Genomic DNA, 19,394 nt, shown 5'->3' on the forward strand with positions numbered 1-19,394 from the left:
GCTGCAGACAGGCTGAACGTAAATGGAGGAAGGACGGCCTGCAAGTCTCCCTGTACATATTCAGAGACAGTTTAGTCTCCTATCAGAAATCCATTAAAGTTGCTAAAACTCAATATATGTCTAATATCATTTCAAATAGCAGCCACCTTCCTAGAGTTCTTTTTAATACCATCAATCTGGTTATCAATCCAGGTGTTACCCTGCCCACTGTAGGATCGGTTCTGATATGTAATGAATTTCAGAGTTATTTCACTGATAGAATCAGGGCTATTAGACAAAATATTCCCAAGGTTACATCCCCTGCATCACCTGTTTCTCATGTATTGGATACTTTAGAGACCTTTACCCCGATCTCTCTGCCCCAACTCAAGAAATTTGTCCTACAGTTAAAGTCTGCCTCCTCCCTCCTTGATCCAGTCCCTGCCAGGATAATCAAGGAGACTATCGACATGATTGGTCCCTCTCTGGTCATATTTATTAACTGTTGTCTTGAGCGGGGCTTGGTTCCGACTACCCTTAAGCATGCTGTAGTGAGACCACTCTTAAAAAAACCTAATCTTGACCCCTCCCAGTTGTCCAGTTCCCTCCCAATTTCCCTTCTGCCTTTTTTGTCCAAGGTTATGGAAAAAATTGTCCTTACTCAATTACAGCCTCATTTGGACCATCTGGATCTCGCAGATGAGTTTCAATCTGGTTTTAAGCCTCGCCACAGCACAAAATCTGCACTGCTAAGAGTCCACAATGGCATTACCATGGCCCTTGATGCCAAGTGGCCCGTTATTTTAGCTCTTTTAGATCTTTCGGCAGCCTTCGCTACCGTTGATCATGCAGTTTTGCTATCCTGTTTGGAACACCGTGTTGGCCTGAAAGGCGCAGTACTATATTGGTTCACCTCTTTCCTGACCAATAGGACCTTTTCTGTTGCTATCGGCAATTTCTCCTCAATGGCAGCCCCTCTTACCTCAGGTTACCTCTGGTTAAGAGAGCTGGTTCTGTCCTGGACTGCTCTCTGGATTTCATCGAGGAGGTGGCGGACAGAAGGATGTTGGTAAAACTAACATCCATCATGCATAACCCCTCCCATCCCCCGCACCACACAGTGGTGGCTCTGAACAGTTCTTTTAGCATGAGAGTGTTACATCCCCAGTGTAAGAAGGAGCGTTACCGCAGGTCATCCCTTCCCACAGCCATCAGACTGTACATCACATCACTACAGTGATAAGATAGGTGAAATTATGAGGGACTATGCAATAATCTTCTGTGGTGCAATATTTCAGCTCCTGGGGGTGAAATGCATTGTAAATAGGCTCATGTGTAATATCTTGTTTCTGACCTCTCTCTCAATTTCAAGTCGATTAACGGCCTCACCCCCTCATATGTGTCAGATCTCGTTTCTGTCTATGCCCCACATAGAGCTCTACGCTCTTCAGAGCATCTCTCTTTGACTGTCTCGCGATCTCGATACAAAAAATGGGGCAATTGCTCTTTCTCCATGTGTGGCCCCAAGCTCTGGAACTCTCTATCACCAGAACTATGGTCCATAACTGAGCTGGCCTCATTCAAAGTAACTTTAAAAACACATCTCTTTAGGCAGGCCTTCGGTACTGAACTCATTTCACGGAGATATTTTTAACTTGTTCTATGTTATTTATATTTCAACATGCAGTTTCCCCTCTGTTTTAAAGTGTGTGTTTTAATCTATTTTAGGTTTTTACGTACATACGTTTTGCTGTGAAGCACTTTGTGCCCCTTTCAAGTTGTAAAGTGCTATATAAATAAAGTGTTATTATTATTATCATTAAAATATTCAGTCCTTCAATTTAAAACTAAAGTATGGGGAGAAAGCATTGCAAGTAAAGTACTGTAGCTCAGAGCCCTGATCCTTTGAATTTATTGATTCAAACCACAACCTCTCTTCCTCAAGAGGAATGACTCCTGTCTGGCCTGAGCCAAGATTTACATATGACGACACAGGCACCACTGAAACAAGCTTAAACTCTTTGTGTTGACTCTGAAACCCCAGCTGCAAGGCTTGGTGTATCATCTAAGGTTGAGATAAACAATGAGATAAATCACAAGCAGATATCAAGGCATCACTCCAGGCGGAATACAAATTCACTTAATCTCCTGAAACATATGGTTATTCTAACACAAATGATGAGTAAATCATTAGCTGTTAGACCATTAACCCATTTTACATTTAATCTAGTCTGATACAGTTTTAATGAATATAAATGTCTTATTGCCTATGAAGGCAATAAAACTTTTGTCTTGTATATCCATGCAAGTCATCCATGGATTTTGTTAGCTGTTTTTACATATATTACAAAATGGAAGGAAACAAGCTTTAACAACAAACATTACATAAGATAACACTTGAGTTTCTAAATTGAGTTTTAATACAAGTGGAAAGAGAACCTAAATGGGAAAATAGAGTAAATTAACAGGCCAAGGCCTGAGCCCTGAGGTACTCAATAAATGAACTGGGGACAGTTGTTGGCAGCCACACAGAAATTACTTTTACCCAGTGCATAACATCTATCAATGAACATGTTGCTACTGTGTTTGTATGTGCAAAATACCTTAATGCGTTGTTATAACCTGGTACGGCTAACATAGCTCAACTGGTATTATGTCTAAGTGAAAGTGGAACGCAGTTAACTCAAGTGTGATGTTATTCCTAGCTCCGACGTCCAAGCTCTGAGGTAAATGGAACACAAAGTGTACTGATAGCCTCTGCACGTGACATGCAGTGATGCTTCTGTTGCTTGTATTGTCTGTTTCACCGCACCAGAGGGAAACATTTTCAATCAAGAGGCATTTAAGTGGCACCAAAATGAGGCACTGAAATCTGCACTGAGTCGGAATGGTAGATATTGATTGTACAGGAACCAATATGGCACTGGGTTTCAGTACTAAACCCTAATTAGGGATTGTAGAAATCAATTTCTCAGCACTACTACCTGACTGAAATTCATCAAGGAGCCTACTGCCCTTTCATATAATCAGTAAACTGCTCAGCAGGTATTTTTACTTTGGTCAAGGAGGGACTTTTAGATATTAGAGAGAAGTTAATATAAACTTCACGGCATAAAGTATTTTTAAGCCTAAGATGTTCAATGAACAGCAAAGCTTGAGGTCAGAAAAGGCTAGGCATTAATAAAATTTACTTGCTGAGGATGAATTTAAGATATGGCTGTGAGTGAGTTATGTATTTCTGATAGTTCTGGAAAATCTGGTATTAAAGAAAATAAGTTTTAAGACATTAATCAGTGAACAACTGCTGATAAAACCAGATCAAGACTTTCTGTATTTAACTCTGTTAAACAAGTGGTGATCTTTGATGCATGTTTCGATGCCTTGGCAAATGAATGCTACAGCCAATTGTTTACAGCTTTCCGCATGCATTTAATTCTGCAATGGTGGTCATTCTGACTTTGCAGTTCAGTCAGTGTAAGGAAAGGCCAACTTAAAGCCTGAGCATTTCCCATGGACTGAGAAACATGAACTCTTCATGCTCATTATTCATGTGAGCAGGGTCTGAATAGGTGGACAGGCCCCTGGCTGAAGAAAGGAGGTGGTGGGGGCTAAATCAAAATCCATTCCAGTCTTGGCAGAGAATGGTGTTAACTGCTGTGTTGTTGATGTGCAAATCAGATAATGTGATTTCCGGACAAGAGCTCTCTCTGGTCATGGCTCTGCAGCAGCAGACCACTGTGAGGTGAAACTGCATCCAAGAGAACAATGGGTCATATCTCACATTTAGTAAAAGCCCTGATCCACTCAGGATTCTACAGGCAGTAGCAAGCCCAGGTCCATTAAAGACTTAAACTGTGATGACAGATGCTACAGGTTTTTGTTCCTTTACTGTGTAATGCAGGATGGTGTAAGGAGATGAAATGGGCTGAGGAGCTGTGTAGGCCAGTGGAACAGAACTGTAATGGCTGACTTAACTGTTTGATCTCATTTCCAGACACATTAAAATCAAATATGTTTTTTAATGCAGTGTCACACAGGAATATATTTCTCATGTCTCTCCATGAGCTACCCCAAATATCTCAAATTGCTTCTATTATTGTCTTATTACATCATGTGAATCATGACTGTGAACCTACTGTAACCTGTTATACCCATCATTATGAAGGAAAGTAACAAAATAGTAGTAAGAAGATACAGACATACACTACCAGTCAGGACACTTTCCCAGTGAACTGAATAGCTGAAATGAAAGCTTTTGTTCAGTCTCACCAACCTCATTTCAAGATGCAACAAGCAGCTAAGTTAAATGCTAAAGCTCTGATTAGTCCACTATCTGCTAAGCAGCAAACCGAGAAACACAGCATGAGACTAACTGGTGAACAAAATGGAGACAGATATTTATGATAAAATGCTGCTTGTTGAACCTTTCTACAGCATGAATGACTGTGTGAATACCTAGTGCCTGGTTTGTTCCAGGGGCGTCAACTAGTCCCCAGGCTGACAGCTACAGGTTTAACAGCTGGCTTCTGTAACAATTTAGGCTTAATCTCAAATGCATTGTTCACGGTCAGGTCAGAATCAGAAAACAGTTCATAAGACCATTTCTGGGTCAAAATCAGGCTTTGTGGACCAGTGAGACAAGAGGAGGTATCAGGGCTGAGCAGAAACAAAACAAAAAACAAACAAACAAACAAAAAAAACCACTAGGAACTAGAAAGCTATGGCTGCTAAGGCTCGGTAGTCTGTTATCTGTACGGCTAATCCTGTAGAAGCCCCAGCTGACACTGGGCGAGAGGCAGTGCATACTTGGGACAGGTCGCCAGTCTATCACAAGACAGACACAGAAGCAGACAAGCATTCACACCTACACCTACAGGCATTTTATCCAGCATTTCATCAGGTAACTTCATCTCTCCAGCCTTGTCCACAGATGTTCAAGCTAATCATTTAAACCCATCACATCAAGATGTTTTACTGGAGTCATAAGATGTGACATCATTAAATTGCCCATTTTTATATTTACTAAACCAGCCTGTCTGTACTGCTTTAAACCAGAAGACACCAAAGGAACACCAAAATAAAAATATCTAACATTGATGAGTAACTGCTTTTTGTGTTTTCATTTAAAATGTTGCTTCCTGTGGGTGTAGAAGCACATATACTATTTCATTTATGCAAATCTACAGAATTTCAATTAGTAGAAATTAGATTCTCTTTTCAGTTTGTGGTTCTGATTGACAAGCATGTTTTGGATAATTATCCATAGCAGCTTCAGTAACAATAAATAATAAATAAATAAATTGCCACCTTTTCTGTGGCTCTGAAAGGGGCTCATCAAGTTTGGAAAACGAGTGAAAGCTTACACACCCTCTATCCCAAAACCCTGATTTTAGCATGCACATTGTTTTAGTGTGTACCTTTAAACTCTCACATGGGTCCTTGGGTTCAGTGGTCCTTGGTACTAAGTGTGAATGATGTCGGTTCAACAGTGCTCCAGGCTTACTGGGCAGGCACTGGTCATGCTGGGTGTGCTATTACAGTACAACTGGGACAATGAAGCTTAAATCAACAAAATGCCAAAGTGGATGAATGAATGTGTTTTCAGCTGGGGTCATGGTTTAGCTGGAGAAGAGCTGAGCTTTCAAGACTGTCTCATCTCATGTGACGGAAGACTGCAGGCACAGCAAAAATCTGATGTAACAGATATTGCAAGAACAAAGGGAGATGATCAAGAAACAACAGATATCTGTAAAGTAATATTTCCTTTTTGCTTTAATATATAGCACCTGAATAATACCTCAAAACCTGAAGCCTATGGTCAGCATATGGTTATAATCTCATATATACAGCATATATACTTTATTCTATACAGCTAGATGAATGTATACATAGTATACAATACAAAAGACAGTTGATAAAAAATAATGTTATCTGTACATGATGTGAAAAAGCCATCTTTCAGATGGTATAATTTGTTCCTCTGAACCAAAACAGGCTGGACATGCCTTTCAATACATGGAGTAGATTTTAAAATTTTGCTCTGCTGAAGTGGCAAACTTGGTCTCTTAGTATTTCTGCCCAATTGTTGAATACAGTAGCCTCCTAAAATACTCCAGACAGATGCTCTTGCATTTCAGATCTTACAGTTTGACCCCAAATATGGGCCAACTATTTTTAAGACTGACAGCTGGCAGTAAAGCACTTTCTATTAAACTCCACATATTTTCAGCTGTGTTGGACATGCAGCTATCCAGTGAAATGAAAACAATCCTTTCAAAAGGACAAATGCAATGCCAGGAAGTACACCTATAGATGTTTGGTGATTGTATTTTATGGTATGCTTTTCATTTAATTTGTTGCTGTTTGTACATCCTCTAGGTTTTACTTTACAGTTCACTGCAGAGAGTCAGTGGATCACCAAGGCAAGTTTGATGGTTCGGACCTACAGTATAGTAGTCCTAAACAAAGGCTGACATGATCTTGGCAAATGTCTGGACTCAATGTACATATACTAAGGTCTTATAATTAAGGGCTAGAGGTGTTGAAGCAGCCATAGAGTAGAAGTACAGAAAGAAAACCAGCCAACAATTGAATAGAAACTTTGTCAAAACACTCACTTCCTGTATTCTTGGAGATCTGAGGATGGTGACAGCATGACGTGAAAACAGTGTATTAATTTAGTTATATTAGTGGCTAGATTATTGTTATGCTTTGTTATCTGTGGGTCCATGGCATAGCCAGCAGGAGTATAAATGAACATATAGCACCAGAGTCTGGGTTAAAAATGAAGGGTGATCAAACAATTGCTGTACTGGCTCCTCGAATCATGGAACAACTTTCCAGGTTTTTTAAAAGTCATTTCTATTATTACTACATAGTCTAACAGTTTGCTGCTTTTTGCCTTCTGCAGCTTTAAATGTTGCTTATAAGAGACTGGTGTCAACATTTTATTGTAATACATGAGCTTGAGTAAAAAAACTGAAGGAACAATTTCAGTTTAGAAACATTTTCTTGTCTAACAGAAGCACCTCTCCCCACTCAAGCTGACCGGTCACACACTGATGAAGTCTGAAAGGTTCTCCCAGCACTGAGTTCATCTATTGTCACTGTTTGTTATTATTTGATCAATTCTCTGTTGACTGACTAATTGAGTGGTTCAACTTTTACAGCCACCTTTTAAGCACCCAGGAGGTGAGTGTTAAACATTCCGAAGATAATTTTAAGGTGGTGACATACTGTAACTGTACAGCGATAGTTCCTGTCAGTCTATGCTTCTGTCCAGCTCCTGGAAAGAGGTGTCTCTCACAGTACTAAGTCTTTGTGGAAGGTCATAACTCTTTGGCAACACAGAACAGACACAAATGCACTCGGACTGCACCATACAAACAGCCTACAGTGGAGAACAAGCTGACGACATTGCTCTGACTAAGCTAATTTTCCACTTATCAAAATATTTTTCTGATTTTTGGTTGCAGGTAAAATTCAGGGAATCTTTTTATATTGATCGATTTGATAAAGCCTGTGTCAAGTGCATATGATATAATATTGAGTGTTTTTCATTTTTGGAAGAATATAAAGCTCATAATGTTCTTTGTTAAGATGAATTGACTATGAATAGCAGTTTTTCCTTCATCAGACAGCAGCCAATAGCACTGAACTAAGAAACAAGCTAAGATGCAGAAAATGCACAAACCAGGCAGGTCTTGAATGTGGCAGATACAGTACTGTGTTTCACAGTTTGATAAGTTCCTCTGTGAAATGAAAAAAAAAGTCAGTTCACAGAGGAGACATCTGCTCCTGATAACAGCTCACTGTGAGTGTTGAAGTTAAATCACACAAGCCTCCATCCACCTTTTCCTTGGAATCTCATATGCATGTAAATATACCAAGTGATTATGTTTGTGTGCAGATGTGAGTGGCCACTGTCTACATCTCTCCCTCTGCAGTTTGCACAGGCATTTGTCATCAGTCTTGGTAGAGGTAGGCTAACCACAGATGTTCTGACAGTTTATGAGGACAGCTTTCCCTAGTTTCTTTTTACAAAACAGATCTTTTCAAACAGTGGAGGTGCAGCCTGCCTATATTGACTTTCTTCTGTACACCCCTGCAGACACAGACTGCATTTGACACTATTTTCAGCCAACACAGCCATCGTATAATTGTCATGCTGATTTGGGCTAAGGTCCCCAGGCTTTGTCTGTTCTGCTCTAACATGGCTTTAGGTTGCAGAGGTCCAGTTCCTGAGGCTTCCTTTTTCCGGAGCAGTGGTCTCTGGGTAGATTCAAACCGTTCACGGTTATGCAACGCACTGACCGTCTTTTAAAGCCCCGTCCACAGGACTTGGAGCACTGGGACCAGGCACCTACATCCCAGATGGGACATGGATCCCCACATGCTCTTAGTACTACAGGCCTGTCAGCAATGTCACAATCTGCTGCAGGATGCCCGTCCATGCTCTGGCACTGTACCAGCCTCTTCTGGAGACCATTACCACAAGTCACTGTGCATGAATCCCAGCTTCCTGTCACCCAGTAACTGACTGGACTTTTACCTGTCACCTGCTTCTTAGCTTCTACTTTGTTATCCACTAAGACGCTGTTCTGCATTTTGTGCCCTTTTTCCTCTTTACGCAGAGTCTTCTCTTCTTTGCTCTCCTTGGAAATGTAGTAAGAATAGCGCACTCTGGGCGGGGTCATCTTCCCCACAGAAAGTACCTCCACAGTCAGAGGCTCCTGCAGGGGTCTGATGGCCTGCAGAATCTCCACAGATGTGGAGGTCCCGCTGTAGCGCAGCAGGCTGCCTTTCACCAGCAGGTCACGCTCTGCAGCTGACACCACATAGTTGCCATTCAGGAGGTACTTGCCATGCCGGTTCTTCACTGCTAAGTAGTTCTCATCACTGACCATTCCTCGATAGCCGCGCTGACGGATGTCAACATTGGAGGCTCCAACTGGCAGCATCACCACAAAGTTGTAGCCATGACTGAAGGGGCAGAGTGGAGATGTAGAAAATGAATGGTGCTAGCCAGTTGTTTTTGTAGTGATGATGCAACTTCTTAATTTAAAAAGTATTACATGAAGCATTTTACAGACTAATTCAGAAGACAGGAGGTAACAGCGTGTTGCTACACAGCTGCACTATTGTGTCAAGACAAAAAAAGTGGACATCATAACTTTGAATCATTAAAATAAACATCAAACCATGGTCAAGGTGATTGGTAGCCTCTGTGTATCTCAGAACAGCTTTTGCATTAGTTATGACTAAAGACTGTCTTGCAGTGTTCACCCTTCAAACAGTAACATTTTGTGCAATAAGGCAATGAAGATAATTTCTCACCAAATCCAGGATGGTTTGGTGGCAGACACAACAAAGAAGAAAGATATTCTGCATGACAGTCTCTGACAACGTAACATTTTGGGAACATAAGTTTATTGTTTTTCTTCAGTCAACTGTAAAATTGTCTGACATAGTCTCTCTTCTTCCCATCTTTATGCTAAGCTGGTCTGAAGATGCCTTGGACTCTGGGTTCTAGAGTCAGATGCAGTCTCCTAAAATTTCCTGTGATCATTTCTCCTTATTGTTTTGAATGCCACATGATAATTTATTTAGAATTGCAGCTACAGAGGTACTATGTGGACACGGCAAGGGCTATAAAGACATTGGCGAGAGTGAACATAGGCATTAACCAGGTGCAATTATTCTTTTGGCCGTTTGGAGTTGGCTGGGAGTTTATTAAACAGTCTTCATTTATAGACAGTTAACTGTAGACTGATAAATATAGTTTAGGAGTTCTTTTGAATTCTTTCCAGCTTTATGCAAATTAAACATTCTTGATCCTAAGTCTTCTGAGATCAGTTTTTTGCATAGTTCACATCAGCAGATGCTTCTTGTGAAAGCAAACTCAAAATGCTTGAGTGTTTTTTTAAATAAATCTGACCAACACTTCCAATTTGATTTCATTATCTGGACTCCAGATTTGCTACGTAGCCTTTATGTAACAAAAAAGCTGATACTTAATAATAAACTACTGTTGACCTCTACATGCACCTTAGCTGTAACACCAAAGAGTCATATAGAATATGCTGACATAGTACTTACAAAGGTTTGGTGAACAACCCCGAGACCTTCTTACAGCCCTGGTTGTCGCCGCCACACACACCACACTTGTCAAACCTCTTGTTAGAATCCAGCTTGCCATCGCAGCCTGCCTTGATGCATTTTCCCTGAACACATATGTCTGAAGTGTCAGGAGAGCAGGGGGTCCCATCCACAACCTGCAGAGTTTGAGGTTTTAGAAATTAAACCATGCTGGGCTGATGTCATTGGGTAATATGGATGTAAAAACAACCTGAAAGAAAGGTTATTGGAATGTATTGCTGCTGCAAGCTTGTTTCTTTGCTGGGTGCCTTAACAGCTGCTGACAACGTACAGCTGCGAAGTGATACTGAGGCTGCACAGTTCCCTTTCTCACCACTCTACCCATGCAGCAGCAGCCACTCCATCTCCTGCCACAAACACTTTGCCACTGATTTGCAGTGCTGTTGAAGAACTTCTTGGATTGTTGATAAGGGTGAGATCATACTGGGCAATCAGTTACATTCAAAATCCCAGACCTGAAAACCTTAGTGAACATAGAGCTGCTCAGTATTTCTAGCTAAATGTTTCAGTCTCACCTCCCATGAGGTTTTGACTCATGATAAGGTGTTCAGTTACAGGGAGTTCAAATTCTATTAGCAGGTTTTACAGTTAATACCCATTAACACAGTGCCTGGGGTTTTTAGGCAAGTCGAAGTGTGGCAGGTTATGTTTTTCAGAGCAGCATGCAGAATGCTAACAGAGATGTTCTATGTGCCATCTACTACCCAGCAATTATCAGGCTCAGATCAGATGGTTTATAATTAAGTTTGACTGGTAATTTGAAAGGAGTCAATATATCATTTGTCCAGACATTTTGAGAACTCACTGAAGTTTCTCTGCTACATACCTTATGTCCATAAATTTGTCTAATAAACTTTATGTATGTTCTCAAAATAGTTCAACTATTCTAGTGATTAGAGAAAGAGAACAGGGAAGACGGCTCCCACCACACGCCACTCCTCCAGTCCTGAGTACTAAGGATTCACCAGGCCTCGCACCAGTTCCTAATCAGCATCAGCTGTGCTTATCAGCCTCCCAGCCTGGAGGGCCAGCGTGTGTGATTATTCCTAGCAGTGTGACATTCTCGTGCCAGTGTGTTATCATTCCTTTTAGCCCTCAGGGGTTGTGTTTTGTTGCTGGTATGCCTCAGTAAAGTTGCCTTGTGCATCGGGAGCCTATCCAGTGGTCTTGTCTCTGGTTTACATGACAGATGGAACTGTACATTTGAGAGAAGGAGTGGTTAAGTAAAAGCAACATGTTAGATACGTACTTTTGGAGCAAGGACATAGAAGTACCCAGTCCCGTTAGCACGGCAGATGAGCTTGCATTTGTCCTTTGGAGAGATGCCTGAATATTTGGGAACCCATACCACAGAGGAGCCCAGCCTGTTTGTGTTCAGGTTTAAGCCATTGAACGCCTCACACTGCTCCTCACGAAAACTCTTACCTGGAGATTTAAAAACATCATTAGAGTAGATTGGCCATTACTGTAGCACAGTTAACTTTATATAGTGTGATTGAAGTTTTACATCACGTTACATCACATTAAGTAATACTGTGTTAGGTTACCACTGTAGGTTGTAATTAGTCGTAGTTAGCCGGACATGCTAATAAGTCCTCTGACCTACTGTATAAGACCCACATTGGTATTTATCCCTTCCCTCTCATATGACCTTAGGAGCATCTGCTGAAATAGCACATCTACAATGGCAGGTGGAATTCCAACAATGCCCATCACCCTGACAAGCTTTAAGGAGTTTGGTCAGCATTCAACAGAAAAGGTCAAAACTCCAGAAACATTTGCAGTGTATAGAAAAAACCTAATACACTCCAAGTGTTGCTGGAGTTCTGACCTTTTCTGGTTATTTTTCTTCATCTATGCATGTTGGCAGTGGGTGAAGTTGTACCAGAAGTTTCTGCTTTATCATCCTGGAAACAGCCATGAACACAGTTATGATGGCAAGTATACCGGGACCTAATCATCATGGAAACTGTCATAATTATCGTTAGGACACCGTGACAATTTGTTATGTTCTTTTTGCCTATTTGGTTTGGTTTAGAAACAAAGTGAAAAACACACATTACACATTGGAATCAAGCACCACTACTATATGCCAAACTATAATACATAACTGCTGGCACAAAGGACATATAAAGGCCTTTTTATAGGACAGTCTCAAAGCTTACATTAGAGCAGATAAACACAGTGTTTAATCCATTACATAAAATTTGTTTCCTTGTTTTTCGTTTTGAAAAAGCTAAAAAATAAAAAAGACACCAACACCCAAACTGTAGCTATAAATAAATAGTGTTCTTACTATGAACACTGCTTCAACATTTAGAAAAAGCTAAAGCTCGATCGACATGGTGTGTGTTGACAGTATGGCTGATAAGCTATGCTTGCTGTATTGGGGAGAGGTTCAGTGAACAGATGTTTACAGCCATTATGTGTGAATGTACCCAAACAGAGACTAGTGTACCTGTTTCAGGACAAGGGTTGTTGTTACAAGAGCGATATTTGACACGAAGGCCATAGCAATATTTGCCTCCATTCTCTGGGACAGGGTTGTCACACTCTCTCTTGGCCAGCTGAACTCCTCCTCCACAGCTTCGAGAACAGTCTCCAAATGCACCCCACTTCCCCCACCGGCCATTCACCTGACATTAACAACAACAACAGAAAAAACAGGTATCAGGTACATCAATTATATTTGTCAAAAATTACCAAGAAGGACTGATTTTTCAACACTAACCGTAATGTGCCTGGTGCTGTTCTGATGACTGCAGGCTCCTCGGTAGCAGACCTTGCTGTTGCTACAGTTGGTGCCGTCCGCCCAGGGAAAGTGTCGGGTTTGACAGACCAGATGTCCATGGGCCTTCCCAGTGCACCACAGTTTGGAGCAGGGATGCATGTATGGGCAGGGCTTAGAGTCGTGGCCAAAAGCTAGCTCACATTGACGGTGCAGGCTGTAGCTGGAGCCAGGCAAACTGTCTGGGAGAGACAGCTGCTTCTGAGGCTGGTCCAGCAGACAGTCTCCTACAGAAACAAATCAACAGCACTGCAATCAATCAGACTGCAGCTGCATCGCCTTATATGATTATTAAATTGAGGTGATCTATTGACTGAAAACGTGAAGTGTTCAAATATTCTTTTATATGAAGTCACCATTATTAGCATTCTGTGCCCTTAGTTTGCTGCTGATCAACACTTTTAAACATTAAAAACCTTACTGTTACTAGCAGCAGCAGGCAGATGTTTGGAGCTTTCAGTGTAAAAGCTCTAGTAAACATACTGTAGTTGACCTGACAGCAGCCAGACTAAGATAGTAACTGTAGCCAGTGAGAATTTAGTAGATTTTGAGCCACATGCTTTCCACAAAAGTTAGTGCAGACCAAAACATGCAGAAAAAGTGACTTGAATGAATACTACTAATACTAATAGTGCTGCTCTGTGCCCACTGCTGTGTTGAAACTATTGATTGATAATGCATGTCACATTTCACTTTAATCAGGTGTCAGTGTTTAGTTTTCAGCTTGTTGCATTTGGACAAAAAAATCAATTAGGCCATTTCAGCTTTGAGGTCAAATAACAAAATCATTGTGAAAATGTTTCCCAAACTTTTGGCTAACCTCCTACACTCCTTAACAATCTTTGTTAATACAGTCACAATTCATTTTATGGATCCATCCATTTATTGGAGACATAATCTTTCTTCATATACACTGTGCACAATCTATACATATGAAAATAATATTAGTGAGCTACAAAGGAAACATGAATATTTTTTATTTTGTAGTGTGAGGAACATACAGTGTATATATGTATATATATTTATACTGTATCTTTTCATATTATGATATTATGTCTCAAAATCACCTTTGCTCTGTAGAAATGTTATGCATTGCAACGATGTTCAGACTGCAGACAGTTATTTTTGTACTCTTTATTGTATTATGTTTATGTTCAAATAAACACGTCTGCAGTCTGTATAAAAGCAGAGATAGCACTACATGTGCAGGCACCTGATAGTGTTTAGATTAAGCAAATGACTCATAGAAAAGACAGTAGTGTTACCCTTGCAGTGTTCAATCTAGCAAATGAGAGTTGCCTGGTCAAAGGGAGGTACAGTAATAACTTGGTATTTAATTATTACACAGAAACCACTTACAATCATTTATGGGAGTGTACACTGACAGAGAAAGACTTGGCATGAAGGAGCTACTGCGAAAATAAAATGACATATTAATATACTTATGAATGTGATATTGAATGTGGATACTGTACATACATCATCACCATCTTTTACAATTCAAGGAAAATACTTTTTTGGATTTCATTGTTCTGTTTCTTCCATGTTTCTGCATTTCTTGTTGATGCACTGCAGTCTGTTCAAACTAGTGTGAATCTGGTATCTGCCATTTTCACTACAGATTTCAACTTTTCTGAGGCTGCACTTCTATTCTCATTCAGTGCAGTTGATGCGGGATATTTGGATGTTAAAAATAAAGGACATCAAAAGTAAAGCAATATGTACGCAGAAACAATGTCTCTTGTCTCACTGGCAGATAACATCAACTACTCTGTTTGTTTGCCATTCTCTGCTTTGTCTAAACTACAGTATTTCAACAATTTCCCCTTAGAAATTGCTAAGTAGTTTATCTATCTATATATTGACAAAAACAGTTGCCTGCTGTGCCTACAAATGAGGTTGGTGAGAACAGTGAGACCTAACCAAAACCGTAAATTGACATTGTGATATAAGTGAAATATTCAACAACAAAAATGACCAAATAAGACCAAGTGTGAGTAAAATATATTTGTCTAAAGATCAGCTAAATATCATGTAGGAGCTAAAAGAATCAAACAGCAAAATCATAATATAATGAAGTCCTAAGAACCAATCTTAAGTCATAGACACAAAGTTTTTATTCGTATTCTTCATTCATAAGAATGAGTTGTTGAAAGTCTTATTTCCACCTCTTGCTCAAACAGTAAAGCATTCTGGGCAATACATGTGCAAAGGACAACGCTCTAACTTGTGTATAATCTGTGAATATGAGAGCAGACGGGTGCAGATGGGGAGGTAGATATAGACATGACAGGAAGAGCTGTGTTTGAAGCATTGTCCTGCTCCACTGCTTCAGATAAATTATCTCCATTAATGAAAAAAAGACAACCATTTAGTCATGAGTAACTGTGACAAAATAGAGCTAAGGTCTGAGTTTCTCTCCTCTCCATACATCTATATGCCACCATTACATGTCACTAACTTTGTGTCTCCCTCTCCCTTAGTGTCTCCTCTCTCTCTCCCTGTACCTTTCTGGCCCTGGAGCTCTATGTTTCTGATGAGCAGTCACTGGCCACATCAACCTGACCAGTGTTTGATTGTTTATTGTGTCTTGTTGCTTTTCTTCTTTTGTCTCTCCTCTATCCACTCACCCCAACCGGTGGAGACAGAAGGCCGCCCACCAAGAGCCGGGGTCTGTCTGAGGTTTCTTCTGTTAAAGGGAGTTTTTCCTCTCCACTGTCACCAAGTGCTGCTCAGGGGGATTTGTTGGGTTTACCTCTATAATAATAATAGAAGTAAGGTCTAGACCTTAGTTTGTAAAGTGTCCTGAGATGACTTTTGTTGTGATTTGGTGCTGTACAAATAAAACTGAATTGAATTGTTTTTTGTGGTTACAATTAAATTATACCAGCTAAGAGCATGAAGCCTGGACAGGATTAGTGGTCCATCTGAACTCAGAGACATAATTCAGAAAGTGTTTACTAACCATGACCTCTGTCCAGGAACTCAGTAATGATGGCTGCGCTGCACACAGACCAGGGCTGGATCCTGTCGATCTGAATCAGAGTAGGAGACATCATGTGGTTGTCCTTTAGTTTCCCAAACACCTCCTCACATGCTTTGACATTGTCATGGGGCATGTTGAAGACATGGCCTGAAGGGAGACAGGTCTCGTTTTCATTAGAGTCAAATACTTCTATATTCACTTGTACCATAACTTACAGTAAAACACAGCAAACAGCTAGTAAGAGTTACTGAGGATATACAGTGAAGCTTCTGTGATGAGGTACTGTAACTGAAATATGAATCGGCTAACACAAAGAGAAAGAGTATTCATCTTGGACTGATTTGAAGCTTCCTGTCATAGCAGACATGAATGCAGCTGTGCTTGGAAATATACAGTGTGGCATAGGCCCATGTTGTAAACCAGGCCTGACAGGAATTTCACCCCAAAGGAAATCATTTCATACCCTGAAATCAACAAATGCCCCTTGAGCAAACACTTCCACTGGTGTTATTCCTGTTTTGTTACATTACAACCTGAAATTAAAATAGATTCTTTGTGGGCTTTTATCACAACATGCCTAACAGTTAGATTGTGTGATTTTTTATTGTCACACAAACAGTAATTAAGACAAAAAAACAAAACAAAACTGAAATCTTGAGCATGCATAAATATTCACCACTCCCGAAGTCAATAATTTATTGAGCCACGAAACTGCTCCAGCTCCTTCAAGTTAGATGGGTTACACTGTTGTACAGCAGTCTTCAAGTCATGCCACAGCTGGATTTTGACGGCCAGAAAATTCCATTTTGGTCCCATCTGACCAGAGAACCTTCTTCCATGTGTTTGGGGGATCTGCTACATTTTGTCTGCAAACTCCAAACATGTTTTCTTTTTCTTTTTTTTTTTTTGTAGCAGCTTTTTACTGGCCACTCCTCCATAAAGCCCTACTTTGTGGAGTCTATGGGTCAAAACTGGTCCAATGGACAGATACTCCCATCACAGCTGTGGATCTTTGAAGCTCCTTTAGTGTTATCTTTGGTGACTCTTTTGCATCTCTGAGGGGAGGAATTCAAACAGTTTGTGTCCAGGATATGTGGGATCTGCAGTGATCCTATCTGTCCTCCTTTTGACCCGTGAGGTGTACAGGTCCTCCATGGAGGGCAGGCTGGCTTGTAGGACTTTACTGCTAATACAGTGCTGCTGAGTATGGTGATGGAGGGTAGGGTGGGGGGGTTCTTCCTGAAATCCACTGTCATCTCAACTGTTTTGAGCGTGTTCAGCTCCAAGTTGTTGCAACTGAGCCACAGGGCCAGCTGTTCAATTTTGTCTGTATGCTGACTCATCACCACCTCGGATGAGACCGATGACCATTGTGTCATCTGCAAACTTCAGGAGTTTAACAGAGGGGTCCTCTGAGGGGAGACTGTTGGTATAGAGGGAAAACATCAGTGGGGAGAGCACACATCCTTGGTGGGGCACCTGTGCTTATTGTCCGGGTGCTGGATGTGGTTTTCCCCAGCCTCACCTGCTGCTTCCTGTCTGTCAGAAAGCTGGTGATCCACTGGCAGGTGGGGGCAGGCACAGTGAGCCAGGTCAGTTTGTAGTGGAGGATGTCTGGGATGATGGTGTTGAACACCGAGCTTAAGTCCACAAAGAGGGCCCATGCATAGGTCCCTGGGGAGTCGAGGTGCTGCAAGATGTAATGCAGTGCCATGTTCACTGCATCATCCACTGACCTGTTTGCCCGGTAGGCGAACTGCAGGGGGTCTAGCAGGGGGTCTACGGTGTCCTTCAGGTGGGCCGACACCAGTCTTTCAAAGGATGGTTTCAAGACTCAAAGTGTTTATTGTCATGTGCACAGTAAGGAAACATGTTTCCCTGTACACTGAAATTCTTACTTTGCTGTCCACAATGAAAGCCAAACAGTACAAGGTGAAATATAAGATAGATAAATGGTACACAAAATCTTAATGTTTCCTGTAGCAGTGATGTTTTGTAGGCTTCTACATACAGACAAAGATTCATTTGCTGACCACTGGTTTTTCAGCTTTTCAAAGTAGCTCCTCTTTGCTACTCTGATCTCTCTTGTCAGTGTGTTCCTGGCCTGCCTGTACAGGATCCTGTCCCCATTTCGGCGGGCCTCCTCTTTGGCACAGTGAAGCTGCTTGAGTTTTACTGTGACCAGGGCTTGTTGTTGTTGTATGTGTTCTGACTTTGGCTGCTCAGTTGATCTCTTCACTGTTTTGATCACAAGCTTTGCAGCTTTAAGTTTCTGCCTGTAGGTTGGGATGAGTTGGGCAATGCAGCGATCAAATGGACTGAAGGCTGCACAAGGGACAGAGTGATAGGTGTTTTATTACCGTGTAGCAGTGGTCCATTGTGTTTTTGTCCCTGGTGGGACAGCTGATGTGCTGTCTGTATTTGGGCAGTTCATGGGTGGTATTTGTTTCAATTCCATGCTAGTTATCTGTTTGCCCAGCTGCTGTAGTGTGCAGTGTCTTATATACTCTCCAACCAGAATGAATAACAAACATTTTCTGCAAGAATAAAAAAGGTTTTCAGCTGATGAAAAGAGTCTCTAAGTCCATGTTGTAAGTTCTTTCTGACATCTTTACACCAACCTTCATTTATATAGAAGCTGATTCCACCTCCTGTCATTTTCCCAGATAACTCCATTATGCAATCTGCTCTGTATACCTGGAACCTCAGTATTTGTACTACACTGTCCAAGATGGAGTCGCTGAGCCAAGTCTACGTGAGCAACAGAGCATGACAAGTCAGAGTTGACAAGAAGGAGTTCATCTATTTTGTTGGCTAGAGAGCGGAGATTCACTTGATAGATAGGCAAGAGTGGCGCCTGGGTCCCTCTCTGTCTTAATTTAACCAGGATCCCCGCTCTCTTCCCTCGCTGGCGTTTTCTCCAGGTCCCATAGAGGGCTACTGCCCCTCCAACCACAATGTCCACACAGCTTTTTGCATTATCAAAAATGCAGAGTGAGTTCTGTGATGTTTAGTAGCTCTTCTCTGGTGAAGATAATCCAGGATGGGTTACAGAATACTGACATCATGTGATAGATCATGTGACACTTGGATTGCACACAGGTGAACTTTCATTAACTAATTATATGACTCCAGAAGTTAACTGGTAGGACCAGCTCTTATTTAGTGGGGTGAACACTTGTGCACTCATAGCTTTTCATTTATTATTATTATTATTTGTTTTTTAAACAAGGTTTTTTTTTTATTCCACTTAAACTATTTGGACTGTTTTGTTAGGTCCATTACATAAAATCCTAATAATAATCTGTTTTAATTTCAGGTTGTATTGCAACAAAACAAAAAAGATACAAAGGATGGTCAATGCTTTTGCAACGCATTGTATGAGACTGTTGCCCAATCCACTTTGCACCAGCCCCTTACGGATCCTCCTGCAGGTGGTGGGCCCATGGGAGGACGTCCCCACGTCGCTCGTTCGGGCTAAGC

General features: G+C 41.1%; 1 protein-coding gene across 1 annotated transcript in view; it reads right to left on the reverse strand.

Moving 5' to 3' along the window:
- Positions 1–5,292: 5,292 nt before the first annotated feature.
- Positions 5,293–19,394, reverse strand: part of adamts15b (ADAM metallopeptidase with thrombospondin type 1 motif, 15b) — a 21,790-nt gene continuing 7,688 nt past the window's right edge. Inside the window, exons 3-8 of the mRNA XM_020620718.1 lie at positions 15,891–16,058; positions 12,869–13,152; positions 12,596–12,773; positions 11,387–11,562; positions 10,078–10,253; positions 5,293–8,961 (exon numbers count right to left, since the gene is read on the reverse strand). Coding sequence (XP_020476374.1) covers positions 8,187–8,961; positions 10,078–10,253; positions 11,387–11,562; positions 12,596–12,773; positions 12,869–13,152; positions 15,891–16,058 — 1,757 coding nt within the window. The 3' untranslated portion in view covers positions 5,293–8,186. The remainder of the gene's footprint in view (positions 8,962–10,077; positions 10,254–11,386; positions 11,563–12,595; positions 12,774–12,868; positions 13,153–15,890; positions 16,059–19,394) is intronic.

This window comes from Monopterus albus, unplaced genomic scaffold (assembly GCF_001952655.1).
Source record: "Monopterus albus unplaced genomic scaffold, M_albus_1.0 scaffold246.1, whole genome shotgun sequence".
NCBI classification, from domain to species: domain Eukaryota; kingdom Metazoa; phylum Chordata; class Actinopteri; order Synbranchiformes; family Synbranchidae; genus Monopterus; species Monopterus albus.